Source organism: Pantherophis guttatus, chromosome 4 (genome assembly GCF_059756535.1).
Source record: "Pantherophis guttatus breed Tessera chromosome 4, ASM5975653v1, whole genome shotgun sequence".
NCBI lineage: Eukaryota > Metazoa > Chordata > Lepidosauria > Squamata > Colubridae > Pantherophis > Pantherophis guttatus.
Window position 1 is genome coordinate 132,485,843 of NC_142066.1, and position 20,651 is coordinate 132,506,493.

The following is a 20,651-nucleotide window of genomic DNA, read 5'->3' on the forward strand; positions in this document are numbered from 1 at the left end:
CAGATTGTGAAGTAAAAAACCTCCAAACCAATCAGAAGGCTAAAATTCCATACTTTTGTTAAGAAAATTATATGGACATGTCCCTGGGGACACAGGAGTTGAGCTCAACTTAAATGAGTCTTTAAGTATTAAAAGTAAAATAAAGGATACTTGTACAGTTTATTCTAAAGGTATGAAGGAAAAAAGCTTGTATCTATAAATAATCATGATTGTATAAACACATGGATATTTAATACCTCTAAGCCAGGGGTGTCACTTAAGGCTTGTAGGCAGTGGTGGGATTCAGCCAGTTCGGACCACTTCGGGAGAACTGGTTGTTAACTTTCTGAGCAGTTTGGTAAACTGGTTGTTGGAAGAAATCATTAGGACAGAGATCGGTTGTTAAATTATTTGAATCCCACCACTGCTTGTGGGCCAGATTCAGCCTGCGGGGTGCTTAGATCTGGCCCATGGGGCTGGCTGGAAATATCAAAGGACTGGGCTTCCCTGTGGCCTGTTTTTGGTCGGCAGAGTGCTGCAGGAGGCAGCACCTTCTTCACCTTCTCTTTAGCAGCATCTGCCAGCTAGAACTAGGTACCCTACAAGATCTGGATGGCTGTTGTTCAGAAGAGCCAAAAACATCTGGCTTTTCACCCAGGTTTTCACCCAGGTCTTTGATGAGAGAGAGTGAGTCCCTGAGTTTGTCATCTTTTATCTTAATCTTTTATCTGTAATTGATTTGTGATTTTTTTTATTGTTGTGAACCCAGGGTCACTGAGAATTGGGTGGTATATTAATTTTGTAAATTATATTAAATCTTCCTCTAGGGCTGTATCAGACAAAGATTGATAGATTGTTGGACAGACAATTTTTAGAGACATCTGGAGAAATTGTCAGTTCATTTATGCTCTGCTCTTATACAAAAGAGTCAAGCCCCACAGCAGCTGGGGACTCTACATGTCTTTAATCTCTACATTATGGAAGTGAGACTATTTGTGCCAGAAAATAAATCTCTCTTTAGCTGGAATAGCTGTTTTTAATGCAAAGGGGAAAAAATGCATCTTGAGCCTCTGGCCACGCTCACCATGACCACCACCCCCAGCCACGCCCCACACCTCGTCCATCAGAAGTCAAACACAACCTGGACGCGGCCCTCAATAAAATCAAGTTTGACACCCCTGCTCTAAGCTCTCTTAGTGGAATAAAGAAATTGCATATATGAAATCCTACAAGTAGAAATTCCATTTTGTGAAATTTTCTTCAAAATAAAGGATTATTACAGTGATAATCTCTCATCCAAATTCTTTGTTGTTCCTTCAGTAGAAATAACCAAAATCTTGTAAAATTAGCTGCTTTGAACTACAAAGAATCTTGAGGGCCTTTTTGAATAGCTGACAAAAAGTGATGTAAGAGTCACTGTGGGAGTTATAAGCCAAGTAAAATTATATTTAAATTAGTGATCTGAACCTAATAAAACTTCTAGTTTTGTTTAGTTAAAACATTTTTAATCTCCTTTAATCTATTTTGCTCTCACAATAAATCATATTGGCTCATGCTACATTTAGTAACAACATACTGGGAATTTGCTGGATCCTGTGGAGAACCACAAATGCATCTGACAACCCCACTTTAACAGGATGATTAGTTGAACTTATCTGGGTCACTGAGACAGGAATCTGCCAAAAAAGGGAACAAAGAGATAGTTTTTCAAACAATTTATTTTTGATAGTAGCTATTTATCACTAACATGTCATATTATAAAATGTAATCAAATGCTGAACAAGGTTCAGATATGGTAACCCGATCGTCCTTACCTTTATGTAGAGTAAAAGGAAAGGAGGGGAGGAACATTTTCAGTGTTGCAAACTTCTGTTAATGTAACCTTACAACAAAACCTTATCTTGTATTCATACTGTGCTTCTCTGGATTACTGGAAGGGCTAGTATCAGGCTCCTTTTCCTGTCTCTCAAAATCATTTCCATATACCATTACATCTCATTTTACTTGCTACTGGGGGGTCTGCTTTTATAAGAAATGGAGTTTAGTTATAACTGCTCTCCACAGATTTTCTATACAACATTAAACTGACCTTTCAAAAAAGGGTACATTCATTTGGGGATGAGAAAACAATATGCAATAAACAAGTACACAATGAGATGTGACTTGAAGCTAATATTTAAAGTTTTGGCAGACCTGCTCACCAATTTCATGTAACTACTTCAGCAATTATGTTTTCAAGTCTTTCATCCATAGACTTCATTGTCACATCACTCTAGGAACAAAGCTCACAAAAACTTGAAATACAATAAATGTCTTTCTCAAACAATTTAATTTGCTTATTGTGTAAACAACTATTTTTTTCCTAATGTTGTTTTGTGAGCACTAATAGAATTCTGCACAAAGACACAGAGAAAATAAATATAATGGGAAACAAATTCCATTTCTATTACTGAATATTTTATAGGAATTCTCTTAATTCTGGGGAACAGCAAAACAATAACTCATTTGGACTGTCTAAATTAAGGAGGACATTGGTCTCTTTATTTTTAAAAATCCAAGGAAAGGCTGGTATTTGAAGTAATTTGCTTTTCAAGATTCTTTTAATTTTGGAATAAACAGTAGAAAGGTTTCTAAGCTATGCTAATGTTCAGCAATACAACTGTTTCTGTTTCTTTCCTAATCAAATTAATAATAGTCCAGTACTAAATTTGTTCCCTACATTTTTCTAAATTTGCTTCATGTGAAAACTTTAGCTGCTCTTTAAGGCAGCAATGAGACCCTCAACCCTGTAAAAGCTATATGCTATATTTGCAAAATGTGCTGGAGGAAAGGTTGGGGTTGGGGAAATCGGATGGTAAAAGGACAAAACAGAAACTAGACTTGAAGCAGAGAGCAAAGAATCTTTCTTGTTTTATGAGATGGACACAAAACAAAAAATTGCAATGTTGACTTGTAAGATTAAATGGACAATTTCACTATTATTTTATATAATCTTAACTAACATTACATAATATTACAGAAGAAATACATTCACATATCCTACAACCTATTTATAATTATTAGGACCATGCTAATTTACTTGGATTTCAGTAAGGCATTTGATAAAGTAGACCATAACCTACTACTAGATAAAATAGAAAAATGTGGGTTAGCATCACCACCAGATGGATTTGTAACTGGCTGACCAACCACACTCAACGTGTAGTCCTCAATGGAACTGCATCTACATGGAAGAAGTATGCAATGGGGTGCCCCAAGGCTCGGTTTTAGGTCCAGCACTCTTCAACATCTTCATCAAAGATTTGGACAAGGGGATAGATGGGGAACTCATGAAATTTGCAGACACCAAGCTAGCAGGAAAAGCCAACACTCCGGAAGATGGGCTTAAGATACAGAAGGATCTTGACAGACTTGAACATTGGATGCTATCTAGCAAAATGAAATTCAATGGTGAAAATAGTAAGGTTCTACATTTAGGCATGAAAAACAAAATGCACAAGTACAGTATATGTGGTACCTCACTCAATAGTAGTAACTGTGAGAGGATCTTTGGAGTCCTACTGGACAACCATTTAAATATGAGCCAGCAGTGTGCAGCAGCTGCCAAAAAAATCAAAGGTTGCATATACGGAGGGATAGAGTCAAGATCACGTGAAGTGTTAATACCACTTAATAATGACTTGGTAAGGCCACACCTGGAATACTGCATACAGTTTTGGTTGCAACGATGTAAAAAAGACGTAGAGATTCTAGAAAGAGTGCGGAAAAGAGCAACAAAGATGATTAGGGACCTGGAGGCTAAAACATGAAGAACGGTTGCAGGAACTGGACATGTCTAGTTTAATGAAAAGAAGGACTAGGGGGAGACATGATAGCAGTGTTCCAATATCTCGAGGCTGCCACAAAGAAGAGAGAGTCAAGCTATTCTCCAAAACACCCGAGGGCAGGACAAGAAGCAATGGGTGAAAACTAATCAAGGAAAGAAGCAACCTAGAACTAAGGAGAAATTTCCTGATAATTAGAACAATTAATCAGTGGAACAACTTGCCTCCAGAAGTTGTGAATGCTCCAACAATGGAAGTTTTTAAGAAGATATTGGATAACCATTTGTCTGAAGTGGTATAGGGTTTCCTGCCTAAGCAGGGGGTTGGACAAGAAGATCTCCAAGGTCCCTTCCAACTCTGTTATTCTGTTATCTGCTTTGGGCTCATATGTCCCTCCTTCCCACATGAGAGATGGAGAATGAAAGCTTCTCCATGAAAGCTTCTAGTCATAGTTGGTTCCAAACCAGGGTGAACCTAAATGTCACTTGACCATTAAATTGAACAGGTGACTAGGATGAAATTGCTATGAGTTTCTTTAAGAGGAGGAACTATTTTTCAACTATTTTAAAGGGTAGGATTGCCTTAGATGCATGGTTTAAAAAAATAAATGAGAAATGGTCTAGCCCTAAGTCTTATTTAGGGATTTAACTACCAAGGAAGCTGCACACTGCTGGACAGATGAGTCTTCCACTAAAAAAGAAAACCAGGACATTCATAAATAGTTTTGGCTATCTTGTGTTTTAATAAATGTAGAATGTCAACTCCCAAGCAAAGTTTCTTCCATCAAACTGAACTAAAAGGAAAAAATGAAAAATATTTCTATTTGACACTATATACTGAGTTGTTTATGTGGGAACTGATTTATATTAATAAGAGTCATCAAATCAGGATATCAAACTATTGTTTTAGTCCAATTTTTTATTCCTATTGATATCTCTACTGACTTCATTTGTTTATTTTTGTCTTCCAGGATCACTGAAAAAAGCTAATATTGTTATAATATCCAGATAGTGGAAGTGAATACCAAAGATGTTTTCCTTAACATAAAAATGCCACATGTTTACCTTTTAAAGCTTTTTATTGACTATCATCAGATTCATTTAACCCATTTGCAACAACAACAACAACAACAAAAGGATGAGACCTGAAGCTCATTGTAGCACATTAATATTTCTGATGCTTGTGATGATATTTGTTTACATCCATTTTATTTTCCTTATCAGGAATAAAATCTTTAGTTGTTTCATCTAGTAGAAATTTCCCTGAGCAGAACAAGGTATGTTCTAACAAATGAGGTGAGATAATGCAATGTGTTTCAAGAGTGAGCTGCCAAATGGTAAGTCATCAGAGCTGGATGGATCCAATAGTGGGTTCCACTTATCTTCACTACTGGTACGGAACCAGAAGTGTACGTGCTTTGTGCACTTATGGCGTTTCTGCCCATGCACAGAGCATCCGTGATGACATCCGAGCAGGTAGGTGGAGCCTCCTGCTGCTACCACTACCGGTTTTCCCGAACCAGTAGAAACCCACCACTGGATGGATCAAGGCAGAAAAAAAAGTGTGGAACATTCTAATGTAATGTTACATTATCACTCAACAATTCCACATTTTCTAATTTTTTAACAAAACATTTGCTGTTTGATGCTTCTGAATAGAAGATTAGGCAGTAGAGCCAGACCAAACATGCGCATCAAGACTCATAACCAATTGCTACTTTTGACCTGTGATGTCTAAAGTCAATAGTGGAGAACATGATGTTTTCTGGATGTTGATCATCTACAGCTCCCAGCATAATTTACAAATGGGAATGCTCGTTAGGAATGCTGGTACTTGTTATTCAGCAACAACTGGATGAGCACAGGTCATCTATCTCTGTTATGCCTAATATACAAAAGATACTTTACTTTCCATTACATCTCATAGCACCTTCTTCTTCATACAGAAGCCAAGAGTTTCTATTTTATAATAGTATCCATCTGTAAATCTTAGATCCTAGAAACTAAAAGACTAATGATCTAGAATTTTTATCATGTGAAAATTTTTATTGATCTGGTATTGATATTTATTACATGTTAATATCCTGAAGTGAAATAATTTGTTGCCTGATCAGACTCACCTCTTTATAGCCAAAAATTATACGGCCATCATTGAGAAGAGTTGCCTGAAAAGTGAAACTGCCCAGATTGTAGTTATCTTGTAGATGTACATGATCCCATTGAACAACTAGAGCAGTGCCTGTCAAGATGGGAAAAGGAGACAGAAATACTGGAGGAAAGTATATGATTGCAATTTAATAAATTAATTCGACTTCCTTGACTTTGATATCTTACAAAATTACCTGAATATCTAGAATCTGTTGTCAATGTAAACTATAGCATAGCATAGCCTAGATTGGGGAAGACTGTAATCATATTACTGTAACTCAAGTAGTAATTATCTTCTAAAACAGACATTATACAGGAAGTGTAATTATACCCTTATGAAAGGGTGAACAAAATAAAGAGATGTAAAATTCAGGATTATTGCAACATTTTCTAAATAATTTATGAAAAAAAATCAATTCCCAGTGACCTTCTAGAAGTACTGGAAATAACATTTTTTTGTATAATAAAAGATACAATGCAGTTTAAGGGCACTGTCAATTGAATGACTAATATGCAAAAGAGCTATAGTACTATACTAACAAATACTTCTCTGGAAATAAGCTCAAAGAACATGGAATTTGTACATTCAATATAAGAAACAATTGCATTCTAATTAGATTCGTATATCACATTTTCTTTAGGCTCCCACTAAATATACTGCATATATATTTCATAGCTCCCAAGGATCTACAGAATTCTTTTTCATGCAGAGACAATATAGCTGTCTTGCAAAAGGAGCCCTGGTGGCGCAGTGATTAGAATGGAGTATTGCAGGGAAACTTTGCATATAGAGTTTGATCCTGGTGAGCTTCAGACTACCATCCTTACGATATCGGTAAAGTGAGGATTCAGTTGTTGAAGGCAATTTGTTGACACCCAAAGAGTGTTGTTGCAGCATCTAGGTCTAAGTCCTATTGTTATTTGAGGCTCTAATTCTCCAGAAATATTTAATGCAAGACATGGTGAAACTGTAGGCTTCATGTATCTACTGAGTCTAATACCAATTATATATTTATCCAATTGTCAATGTATTTTTCAAATTTCTTTAAACAGAATTCACAATAATATTTCTGTATCTATTAGCATTACATTTCATAAATGCTATGGCAATTAAATGGATTTATTCCATTTTTAAATAAATATTTATTCCTCAATGGAATAGTTTGGATTAGATATACTAACTATATGGAGCTATGTCACTAACGGTCTGTAAGTCCTAGAAATGTAAGATACCGAAGGTATCAAACTCTGTTCTGACTCATGCTTCCCTAGAAGTGCCCAGTTTGATGGTAAAAGACAGCTGATGTTGAAAATCAAATAGGCTGTACCTGGGTAATACCTGGAGGAGAGATTACAGGAAATCTCAGATTGGTTGGCTTGGCTGGAAAATCAGTAAAAAAAAAAATATCTGGAAGAAGATAATGGTACAACAAAGTAACATGGGGGCATCTATTAAGTCCAGAAACAGAGCTCAGTTTTCATTCAGCCAAATGTAATTTGCTTGGATTACTTCTGAAATCCTGTCTCTTGGTCTGATTATAAAAATTGGAATCCGATAAAAATATGAAGTGCTACAAGATCCTTGTTTCTGGTGTGCATGAAACTCTGTGAGAATGACAGGTATTTATTTCTTCAAGAAACCAGAAATATTATGTAGAGTGCAGTATATATGTAGATATAAATGGATGTTGACTTCAGTTTTTAATTATTTTAGGGTTGATTGTTTTGTGATTTTATCTGTGGTTGCAAGTTTTGCAACTAATATTTTTAATTAATTCATTGATTTAATTTCTAGCTTGCTCAATTTCAAAATAACTCTGTGGCTTCACAAGTTAAAATAATCAATATTATATAAAACCATAACCAATTTTTCAAGGGAAAACATAATCTGCAACCACACTGAATGTGTGTCCTCCCAGTACTTTAACCTAAGATCTGCAGAACAAAAAGAAACATTTTTAAAGATTACTTAAAGGTGGGCAAGGTATATACAAGTATGCAACTATAGAATATTTATATAAACTATTTTATATACATGTACTATATACTGTATGTGTACTGTGAATGTTTTATTGTTATGATTGTAATTCGCAAGGAATATCTTTGCTGCAGTGATCAAAGACTAACAAAATTATTTTGTTCTCTCCAAGCTAAAAGGTAGATAAACCTATTATTTTTTCAGAACACAAGCTGTTAAATCAGCAATAATTCTACTGAATGTGAATACTGTGACTGCAACACTTGTTCTTCTAATTCTAAATAAAAAAAAAAATCTAAATCCAATCAATATCCCAGATTAACCAGAAGTTTACAGGAATGGAAAAGCTGGAATAGGTTCAGAGGACAGCAAGTAAGATGATGTAGGAGGTAAAAACCAAGCCTTATGGAAGGATTAATGAGCTGAGATAGTTAGTTAGGGTTAGGGTTAGGGTAGTAGATTCCCTTTTGCTGAAAATTTTGGCAGGATGGCAGCTGCCAGAAATACCTTACAGTAGTGGATTCTGATAAATGAACAGTGAGCTGAACTAAATGATTTACAACATTCCTTCCCACTTTTATGTTTTGTAAATATGTATATTCTTTATATGATTTCAGCAACAAAATTGGATTTTGTTTCTGCATTTTACAATTTTATGTCAGGTATTGACCTTTGAGAGCAGTAAATAAAGGCAGGGTTATTCAAATATTATACAGTACTGACACTTCAATTATCTTTACGAAGTTATTAACCTCTGTGTTTTTATAATATGCTGTATGTTTCTACAAAATATGACACTAAGAAAAAAATGTTTTTACTTCATTAATGGATATTTATTATGCAGATGGTACTAAAAAGAAAACACTATAGATTCGTTTTTTTAACAATGCTAACGGAAATTTTATATAACAGGTAAAGCTTTTATAGCTTTTATGGATTATAATAATGGATAATACATGCCAAGAGATTCTATCAGCAAAATTTTAACTAAATTAAAGTCTTATATGCAGAGGAATAGCTAATTAAATGTATTACATTTTAAAGAGCTAAATATTATGATCAACCTATTGTGTAATTTCCTACAAAGGGAAACAAACAGCAGCTAAACTAAAAGTAATCTGAACAAAAATATTCATGCTTACCATTATCAAAGTATCTTACAGTAGAATTTCTCGAAACGCTGGGGTCAAAATTGGCCATCAAGGGTGCAATATACTGGGTTGCTGTTAACATCTGATGCACAACTTCTCCTGTGTAAATAAACCCTGTAAAAAAGAGAAGAAATAGCAAAGTCACATCACTTGTCATTAAAAAGATAATACATGCTACTCTTAATTAGAGGCTGCCAAAGTGTCGTAGAATTTGACCAAGAAAATTATTTTCAGTCTTTATGAATGTATCTGAGTTGCTAAAGAACATCAGAATTTCAATGATGGAAAAAGTAAATATAAAAGCAAAAAGAAGGATCAATCTTGATAGGGGGAAAAATCAACTTCAAAGATAAGCAAAGCTTTAGGGGAGGGTTTGTGAACATCAACCACTCTGAAAAGAGGGAAAAAATTTAAACAATTACACAAAGGGTCTTCTGGATTCACAAGTTTGATTGCCTCTTATGATGTGAAAACAACCATGCATATTGTGGCATTTTAAAAATTACTACACTTATGTAGCACAACCTTTTGCAAACTATGCTCATGCACTGTCACGGATATATCTAGACAGATATATTGCAATATCCGCCTTGAGTCCTTAGGAAGAAGGGCGGTATACAAATTCAAAAATAAATAAATAAATAAAATAAATATATATTGCACAAGGATTCAGAGCATTGAAATTATAGGGAAAAATAAATCCAATGAAGTACAGACTGTGTTAATTACTTTAAACCTTAATTATTTCAGTAGCTATTCACAAACATATATAGCTTTTCCCCATGTAGATTTTGTTTTAAAAATTTTTAAACAGTAAGGAATTTAGTGACTTTATCCTACCTGGAGAGTTCCTATTATTGGATTATCTCCCTCTCATTCACTTTTTCTCTCATCCACACATTTAAGTGCTGTTGAATTCAGTTAGAAACACCAGATTACAAAAAGGACAATTTTATACTGCAGGTTTCCCAATCTGTTGCTATTATTTTGATTCATGTTAGATTGTGTAATTTCTTTCTAAAGCAACCACATTCAATGGATACTTTCCAGATGCGTTGGACTGTAAATCACATTATTCCCAAATGATGCAACTTATAGGCAATGCTGCAAACTGTATCCACCAGGCACCAGGCAAACTATAATTTCATCTTTAAATTATATTCCTTAGTAAATATCAATGAATGATTTCAACCTTTTTCTTGAAGAGAGAAAAATAATTACAAATTCATCATTGTTTCTAGGATCCAATGACAACTCCAATCAATAAAAGCTGGAAAGTCACAAGATTAATCAGATTTAAATGAACAGATATTTATTTAATCTATTTGTATGTCACCTCAATTACAAAAGCAACTGTAGAATTTTACTTGATGTATTGAACATTTTATCATTCTCACTCACTGAATCAACCACAAATGTCAGCTAAGCAGATTCTTGAATAGACTTCCACAGACATTTGGCAAAAACTTGTTTACATTGTCTAAGATCCAGTTTTCCAATAGTTTTTGCTCTTAGTTGATGCTACAGGAGCCTGTGAAAGTGTTCCAAACCTACAGTTTCCTAAAGTATTTAATCTTCTTTTTTGAAAGGACCTTGAAGCTTCTAAAATCTTCCTCATCTTGGTTCTCTTCAGATGTATTGGACCTCAGCTCTCCCAATCCCAAACAAGCACATGCTAACTGTGAATTTTAGGAGTTGAAATTCAACATTCTAAAAAGAAGTACCTCGGAGAAAGCTGATCTATAGTTCAAAACATATGACATTTTGTTCTAACCTACTGGAATAAATTAATGTAATTACTAAGTTACCAAAGGAGATTATAAATTGCAATACAATTTAGAGAATAAGACTAAGTCATTTAAAAACAAACATAGAAATGACTTGTGCAGCTGCTGTTATAAGTGCTTTTGTTATAAATAAATGTTCTATGTCTTAAACATATGTCCCTCAGTGTGCTTAGTAATATGGATGGCACACTCAAATAATAAAATGTATTATTTACACTTTATAACAGCATTCCTCTAATAGCACTCAGTGGTACTGTGTGTCAAAAGATGGTTATCCCAAATGTGGAAATTCTACTTATGAAATGGCACAGGTATTTAGGAAATCCCAATGGATGCTTTCAAACTCTGAGAAATTTCTACAGTAGATTGATCTTTGCTCAAATCTTTATCAATTTCCTCTTTCCCAGTTTTAGATGCCATATTTTCTTAGTTCAGTTTTTCCTTCTTTATACTGATAGACATTCAGTGATGTAGATTCCAATTCACAAAAAAATGCAAGGAAAGGTAAGATAATTCTCCCTCAGCTTTAAGATTTTTGACACCAATTTGCTCACATTGTATAATATCTGCCATTTTGATATTTGGTCCCCTATTAAAATCACCTTCATTTTAAGTGTATGCCTACAATACATTTAAAGCTCTTACTATTAGGCCACTAGAATTGCATCTACCGCTGCATCATAATAAATACATTAAACTCTTCCTTCTCCCCCAGCATTGTGCCTTCAAGTATAAAATCCATTTGATTTATTCCAAGCTTTATAGGTTCCTGAGCACAGGGTGAAGAAACCTGACTAGGGGAGGAACTATTTTTTATTATTTCAGTATTAGCCTATAGTAATACAGAAGCCTACAGAAGCCTACAGAAGCCTAAGAATAAAATATTATAAAATATTTTGTACTAGGCATACACTTAAAATGAAGGCAATTTTAATAGGGAAGCGAGTATCAAAATGGCAGGTGTTATTCAATGTGAGCAAAATGGTGCCAAAAATCCTAACTATTCATACAAACAAATGAGATCTGAGCTGTCAGTGACTGATGAGTAAAGAGATCTTGAAATAATGATAAAAAGTTTGGTCAAGGTAGCACAATGTACATCTGCTATAAAAAGGTTCAACACAATGCCAGGGATAATAAGAAAATTTTTATTTTATTAAAAAGAAAGATACCAACATTATAATGCCTTTATATAAATCAGTGGTGTGACTGCATGTAGAATGTTGTGTGCAGTTCTGGTTACTGTACCTTGAAATGGATATGGAGAATTAGAGAAGGTTCAGAGGAGCCAACTAATATGAGCAAGCAGCTGAGGCAGATTCTCTAGGAAAGGTTGTGACATTTGGGGCTTTTTAGACTAGAGAAGAAGCAAATGAGAAGGAATGGAATGAAATGTATAACATTATATATGGTAAAGACAAAGAAAAGCTATTTTTCCTTTCCCAAATATTAGAATCAGAAGTCATCTAATGAAATTTAATCCAACAGACAAACGTATGTTTATACAACACACAATTTAAGTCTGGAATTCATTACTACTAGATGCCTACAGAACTACCAGATTTGGTGCTGGCTACCAACTCAACTGACTTCAAAAAAGGGTTGGTACAATTCACTGAAGTCATGACAATCAATGGCTATTAGCCTTGATAGCAATGCAACTCTGAAGACCATTGCTTATGTTCAACATGTGATGTTCAGGAAAAGACTTTCAGTTCCACTACTGATCCCTGCTCTTTTAGAAATTCCCATTCTTACTCCCTATCTTTCAATCTTCAGCTACCAATTAGGAGAGAAAAAAAAAAAAGAGAGAATTTATATCATTGCTGTATTTATAAACTAGGAATCATATAAATAAACATCACATCACCAATAGATCCAGAACAACTTTCTTCTCAACTTCCTCTTAGCAATAATTGAATTTACACATGAACTGAAAATCTGAGCATATTTTAGTTATATAGCGGTTTTGCATCTACATAAGGCATATTTTGGTGAAGCAGCTTAACCTCAGAGTGGTATTTCTCAAGACTACAGAGAAAGATCAGGCTGTTTGTCAAAGAAGAAGCTCATTTTTTATAACTGAGACAGTGCATGGTGAAACCATATGTTAAAAGCTTAGTGATACAGGAACTGCTTACTAAGCTGAAAATATAACTGTCTACTAGCAATGATTACACAAGGAATGGTTTTGTCTGATAAACAATTCCAATGAGCACAGACTACTACGTTATTTGAGTATGCCAGTCAATGTGACTTTATAAGACAGACTATTATGCTGAAAGTCAACATTTATAAAGAGTCCCTTTTAAAAGATAAAATTTTAGGTAAACTCTTCTTCTAGCCTAGAGGGTTCAAAGACAACAGTATTGCTTATGTAATCATATAATATCACACTGTCATGTTGAAAATGCATAGATCAGCACAACAGGCTATAAGGTATTTACTCCCACTTGCTGAGGCCTTCAAAATGTGTAAGCTTTCCAGTTCTTATTTAAGCCAGACAAGTATCATGCCAGCTCTACTAGTTATTTCCCCCCAAATAAATTCCAGTGAAATTGAAAAATATAGCAGAATATGAATAGGGGAAGTTGAATATAGCATATTAGTATGTGACACATTTGCTATAGTCCTGGAAAGTCTGATCAATATTATTCCACATGGCAGGGTTTAGTATAATCTTTAATATTTTAAAATCAGGGTAGCTTTTATATATATTATATAATTCATTTGTTTGTTTGTTTTTGGTTTCCTTTCTGTACACTACAGTTGTAATAGTAATGATCATCACAATTATTATCATCATTCTATCCACAACTTGGCTTCAATTTTAGTAACTAAAATTCTTTGACTATTTCCTACCTTAAAGGCGGACGTTTGGTCTCTAGATAGAGTTATAGCACTCTCTAATCCATACCTGCTCATTTCTTGTATCTTTATAACAAGCCTGTTTTTCCCCTGGTTGCAACAAAGATTGAAATTCTATGACCAGTGAATAGAGACAGGATTTTCTTTGGTGGGTGTCATCCCACATCTAAAGAACATACCGCAAATAGCTTCCCCTGAGCCCATTCTACTATCTTTTCAGCATCTTGCATAATTTTCCTCATACTGATCAGCATGTTTTAGAGTCTATTTTAACTGCTGGTTTGAGTCAGTTCTTTGTCCTTTGATCCTGTGCACAACCCTGGAAACTTATACTGATGAACAGTGGAACAAAGACATTTACAAGACCCCACTGATTTTTTAATGCCATATGATTCCTGCAGAACAGCAGCTGCAGTATCTATTTCTCGCCAATGCCTGTGTAAGTAATGATACCATTTAAAGTAAATTAAATGCAAATTTTGGTGATTATAACCAACTCATTACATTTAAGTTTCAACCCTCCCTTTTCCAAAAAGATAAGATTCCACAATAAATAGGGTGTGGTACACAACCCATGTAATTTTGTGTTGGTTCACCAACCATGTGATAATCCATGATGAAGACAGCTACAAAATGTCTACAGCCACAGAAAAAGGGATAGATTACATTAGAAGATATTTCCCAAAGAAATAACTCAAATGCACCATAAAGAAAAAAAATAAAAAGAAATATAGAATTTTGTTTATTTTAATATATTTTTGCACAATATTGATGAAGAGAATCTTGGAAGGAAGGTCCTACTGGGTAGAGTGATAAAATATGCACTAACTTCATAATATTTCTATTCTACACTACCAATAAAATTTCACAAATATGGAGTGATAATACAGGCATAAAAGGCAGTATTTTAAACATTACTGATTTTTTTTTTTAAAAAAGACAGTAATAGAAAATCAGAAATGCAGTGAGTTATATTTTGATTGCTAGATAGCTATTTACCAAGGACAGATCTTTACCTACAATAATTTAGAACTGTGCAAATCCTGGAATGAAACAGCATTCTGAATCTGCAACCTGCAGGTGTAACACAGCTATTCTGAGTTCCCTCTGATGTCTTCTGTGCAAATATCTTTTCAGAATATATATATGGGTCCAGAAGATTATGGAAAGAACTTGAAGCAGCCAGTGTGTTTTCAAACAGTTGCTTTACAGTTCGGTTTGAGACATTTCTCGAAGATAAAGTGTCTCATCAAATAATTTGCACAGACTTATTTAATATCTTCTAAATTTCTTCAAAATTGAGTTTTTCCTTTCAGCTGTTCTTTAGATCCAAGAATTCCCATCAATGGCCCCACTGAGTAAGGCTTTTTGGAATTGAAATCAATATATCTGGAATGCATACATGTAGGGAAAAGATGTTTAAAATTGAAAATAAAACTTCAATTACCATATTTTGACCTAAACTAATAATTATACTATTTTACACTATTCTTGGGAGAAAAAAGTTTAGTACTTTCATTTCCAGGGTCTTTGAGATCAGCTATGAAGGTTAAGGACTCTTCTATTTTATTTCATTAACTAATATACAAATTTAGCTAGGACTGAATGGGGATCAGGAATAAGTATAACTAAGTATACAGTTAGGAAATAGCAGACCAATGAAGAATGAGTTGGTTTGAACCTTTTTTACCATTTGCTTTTGCATTTTTAACACAATCTCATTTATCTAGTTAAACCAGATAGTTTCACAATGAATCGGAATACATTCAATAGAAATAAAGTAGAAAGCTCTATTAGAAATGGCAGATCTTTCATTTTGTCTGAGATGTCAGCTTCTGCAAAAGGAAAAGTTGACCTTAGTGGTGACACCAACAGACTCTGTAGTTCACATTATTTTGGATTTTTAAAATCTTTTTTAAAAAGAAAAGTATATGATTGATTTTTTGGATTAGGAAGGTTGGTTTCCTAAGTTTTATTTGTAAGAAATTGTTGGTAAATTATTTTGGCTTGCTCTCAGCACATTTTTTTTAAAAAATTTGATTTATATGCCGCCCTTCTCCGGAGACTCAGGGCGGCTTACAATGCGTTAAGCAATAGCCTTCATACTTTTGTATATTTATACAAAGTCAGCTTATTGCCCCCACAAACTGGGTCCTCATTTCACCTACCTTAGAAAGATGGAAGGCTGAGTCAACCTTGAGCCTTGGAGAGGCAGCTGTGTTAATAACAGGGTGCGTAGACTACTGTACTATCAAGGCTCATTACTAATCAATCCCAATAACCAGATCAGAGCAAGCACTCTCCTTCCCTGCAGTTCAACTAGCAAAATATATAACTCAATATTTATTTATTAAACGTCAACAAACATACAAAACATTTAACCGACTAATTGGACAAGCAAAGCAGGAAGACAGAGACATGAGCAACAGACACGAGAGAAATAGAATAGAGGACTTTTCGATGTCTATATATCAAAAGACATCAAACTTTCCAGACCACTGAAAACAATGTTATGGTAATTATCCTGGATAGTCCCCAAAGAACTGGTCTTTAAAACAACACCAGAATAGAGATGGAAAGTGGCGCATTAGATGATCTCTCTTCTATTCTACGTATACCATTAAGGAAACAATTTGGTGCAGCAGATGATGTATCCAACACCACTCATCCTTATCTCCCCCCCTCCCCTAAATTTCTTTTTGGGGAAATCAGTTGACATACAATTTAGCTGTGGTTCCATCTGTTTTGCTTATTTTCCTCGTCTTGTTCCCAGACAAGAAACAAAACAACAGCAACAAAAAAAACAAGCTCCTAAAAACAATCCCAACAATTTCTCTTTTATGTTGGGATATTATTTCTTCAACTATATCACACAATTCTTACTGAGATGTTACAGACACTCTTCCCCCTCTCTCTTCAAGCTTTCCCATTCTGGTGCTCTCTAGATGCTTTGAGAGTACAATTCCAATGAAGAAAGAGGGCTTCTCTGCTGTTTCCCTCATCCTTTTGAACACCTCATCCCCAGAGATGAGGTAAACTCCCATTCTTCTGGTTTTCTGTAAGAATGTTAAGATCTAGTTTTGCCAATTATCATGGGGTTCTAAGAATGTTATGCATTCTGTGGGATGGCTAGTTGATTGGGCAACTCCTTGTAGTTTTGCGAATGTTTCAACTTTGATTAACTTTGATTTTTAAAATTTTAACTTTGATTTTAAACCTGTAAATTTTAGCTTTGTTTTAGTTTTGCTTTTAACTGTGCTTTTAATAATGTTTTGTATTATTATTTTGTCTGTAAACTCCTCAAAGTTACTTAGCTTATATGGGTGATATATAAAATCAATAGATAACTAGCTAACTAAATCCATCTATTGATCGATCTAATCATCCACCCATCCACCCTTAGGATTTGCAGTCAGCTTGATTTGTGCAATAATATATACAAAACATGTAGTTAAAAGTAGAAAAGTAGAAAAAATGAAAAAAATAAAAAATGATAAAGCTAGGACCTCAGTAGGCATACTTTATTTCAAAGTTTGACTAAAACTATAGTATAGGAATGGGATAATGCATAAAACTCACTTTAAATTAACTAATGTTTTATTAAACAAACACCAAGGGTGTTTGTTTTCTTTGGAACTGCTAAATATTATTATTTGTTTTCTTTGGAACTGCTAAATATTATGAAAACAGACAATTAGATCAGTTCAATTGTCTCTATTAAAACTTCCAAAATACAGGTTTCATGGCATAAATAATTCAGTCTAACTAAGTGGACCCCTCAATTAACTGCAATACTGGCTAGATAAATGAAACTCTAACATAATTTGCAACATCCAGATTATCAGGTAGCAGCTCCTGGGACATCTTATCATCCTCAAACTTTCTTTCAGTATTGTTTTGGTGACGCAAATTTTCTTACAAAGTTTAGCATTCTACTTTACTGAAGCTGATAAGTTAGATAAACTAACTTGCCAGATAGGGTGGTACTGATGAATTTATTACAATTCAATTGCAAACATTTTCCCATTAACGGCAGGATTCATTTGTCCCAAGTCTTACCTTCCTTAACTCAGTTGGCTTTTGCCTCCAATAATCTTTTCTTTCTCCCTCCAAGAACTTAAATGGTTCTGCATTTGCTGAGCATATTGCTTTTCTAACAAAGGCAGATCACAGATCTCAGCCAAGTATCTGATATAAAATAAAGATCAACTACTAGCAAAAGGGAAATAAAATGCAGAGAATTGCCACATATCTTCATTAGAGAAAGACAAGAAATGATTTGCTATCATTTGGTTTAAGTACCACTATCAAGACCAGAGAGCTTATTTAAAAACAAATATACTCCCATTTACTCCTTCCTCCATCTAGACTCCACAAAATTAGTACCTACAAATATACTTAGTATTTATATTACATTATTGGTGTGATTATTATTCTTTGTTGCACCAGCAAAGAATGTTAATTTGAGTTCCATTCCCACCACAGGCCTAAAATTTTTATTCAATGTATCTCTGGAGATTTGCAAATATCTTTATAATTTCATCAAGATTAACATTGGGAAAGAAAAAGATAGCAATGATTCCACATCCTAAAGACAATCTTAGAATGTTTAGTTAAGAAAATAATGAGTTTGGTATTGTACTTGAGGTTGGGAGAGAGATGAAAAAACAATCTCCTACAGCTTTTTATAATGCCTTTGTCCCAAACAATTTAGAGATTTCTTTTGCTTGGCTAGTTTTCCATTTTTTAAACTGTCATGCTAGGCAAACAATGCTCACATTTGCAACATCAATATACAACAAACACTTGTGAGATTGAGCTAGTAAAAATGCTAGCTGGCTGAGAAGAGGTTAGGGGAAAGGCTTGATATGATTCCCTTCATAATCTTTTGAAATAAAATGTCAGGATTTAGTCTGTTATGTAACCTATGATTCAGATTTATAGGTCTCACAAGCTTTCTCTTTATCAAACAACTTTCATATGCAGACTCACTTTTTTGACATTTTTGTGATAACTTTAGTGGCCAGTTTATCAATCCCTTGACACTTTGAATATACTGTATATCAATGTCAGATCTTTAGTCTAGACTAATTTATTAAGGAAATGGCATCCAAATGGCCAAATATTGAGAAAGAAAGCATGACAAATAGAATTTGTTTAAGAATAATTATAACTTGGAAATATCACTATGTACTATATATGTTCAGTCTCCTGCATGTGCCAACTTGAAGGCAATTCTAGGTCTTCAATTTGGCACACATAGAGGCAGACATGTTAATTTCCCTGTAATGATACTCAGAGGCATACACACGAATTTCCACATACACAGACTCTGTATTAGGGATAAAATCCAGCAGGTTCTAATAGGTTCTGGAGAACCGGTAGCGGAAATTTTTGAGTAATTCGGAGAACCGGCAAATACCACCTCTGGCTGGCCCCTGAGTTCGGTGGGAATGGAGATTTTGCAATATCCTTTCCCCAGGAAGGGAGGGAATGGAGATTTTGCAGTATCCTTTCCCTGGAATGGGATGGGAATGGAGATTTTGCAATAGCCTTCCCCTGCCACACCCACCAAGCCATGCTCACAGAACCAGTAGGGAAAAATTTTGGATTTCACCCATGCTCTATATAAACAAAAATATTAAATATTCATATAACACATTAATTCAATATTTAATTTTCTTCAATTCTGTCATGTGCGATTGTTGGGGATTGCCTGGACAATTTCCTTTTTTCTAGGCATGGTTTTTCAGTAGTGGTTCGGCATTTCTTCCTTCACAGGGCTGGGAGAAAGTGACTGGTGACCAAAATCCAAGGCTTTGTGCCCAAAACAGAACTAAAACTCATGGTCTTCCAGTTTCTAGCTTGATTCCTTAATCATGACACCAAACTTGCTCTCACGTTCAATATTACTATATTTAATAATATATGCTATGCAAAAGCATTTGAAAAACTGTATATTTAATTCTTCAGGTAAGCCTTCAAATTAATGAGAGGATGCAAATTAATTTGAGAAAATATTCGAGGAACAGGAATATATAAGTCCTAGCAGTATTTTATGGCACCAACCACCATGTGACCCCTCCATCCTTTCAATGCCAGATGTGGTTTATATAATCAGATGGTACATTACAAACAGTGGGAAAGTTTCTGTGTTTCTTTCCAAGTGAGTGCTATGAAATTACAGGGTATGTGCAAGCTTGTTTCCACTTCTCCACCTAAAGGGCAGGTTACAATGCAGTTACGGTTAGAATTAACAAAAGGTAATTTATGACATGCCACTGTATCATATTTGCCACAAAACCCCATTTGCTTTCCATGCAAAGAAAACACTGATTTCCATGAAGTAACAGAGAACTTGCCTAGAAAGAGGCCCTAGTGTAAGTGCTGCCAATTTGTTAAGCACGGACTCTTACTTGCGTGTTGTAAAAAGCCTACTTAGGTTAAGGACATATATTTATTTTATTATTTTTATTACTTGCCCCTTCAATACAGAGGAACTCTGAGTGGTTTACATAAAATTATACTGTGTTTCCCCGAAAATACGACATGTCCTGAAAATAAGGCCAGGTGTAAATATACACCCTCCCCCAAAAATAAGCCCTAGTGAAGGGATGGGAATGGCCAACACAGGTGGCAGCCCTTCCCTTCCTCGGTCACCTCTGTGCTTCTCAACCCCTTAATCAGATCAGCTGAGCCGCTTAGGCCACCATTCACGAAACAGCTGATTCACGGGTGCCACTCAGGCTGCTGCTTCCAGCAAGCTGCTTTTGCAGCCAATTGCAGCTGCAAAAGAAGCTGGAGGCCAAGCGACACATCCCACATGCCTCGCACCCTCCTTACCTAATGGTGTCAGTCACAGCAGGCAATTCCGTCCACCGAACAGCTGCTTCATGCTTGTCTGGCCAGTGCCTCCA

At 34.9% G+C, this 20,651-nt stretch overlaps 1 protein-coding gene across 7 annotated transcripts in view; it reads right to left on the bottom strand.

Moving 5' to 3' along the window:
• The window catches only part of PLXDC2 (plexin domain containing 2), a 287,499-nt gene that overhangs the window by 54,883 nt on the left and 211,965 nt on the right, over positions 1 to 20,651 (bottom strand). For all 7 annotated transcript variants that reach the window (XM_087892833.1, XM_034402359.3, XM_034402358.3 and 4 more), the window contains 3 exons: positions 9,071 to 9,193; positions 5,923 to 6,041; positions 1,556 to 1,655 (listed from right to left, as the gene is read on the bottom strand). In XM_087892833.1, the coding sequence (XP_087748959.1) occupies positions 1,556 to 1,655; positions 5,923 to 6,041; positions 9,071 to 9,193 (342 nt within the window). The remainder of the gene's footprint in view (positions 1 to 1,555; positions 1,656 to 5,922; positions 6,042 to 9,070; positions 9,194 to 20,651) is intronic.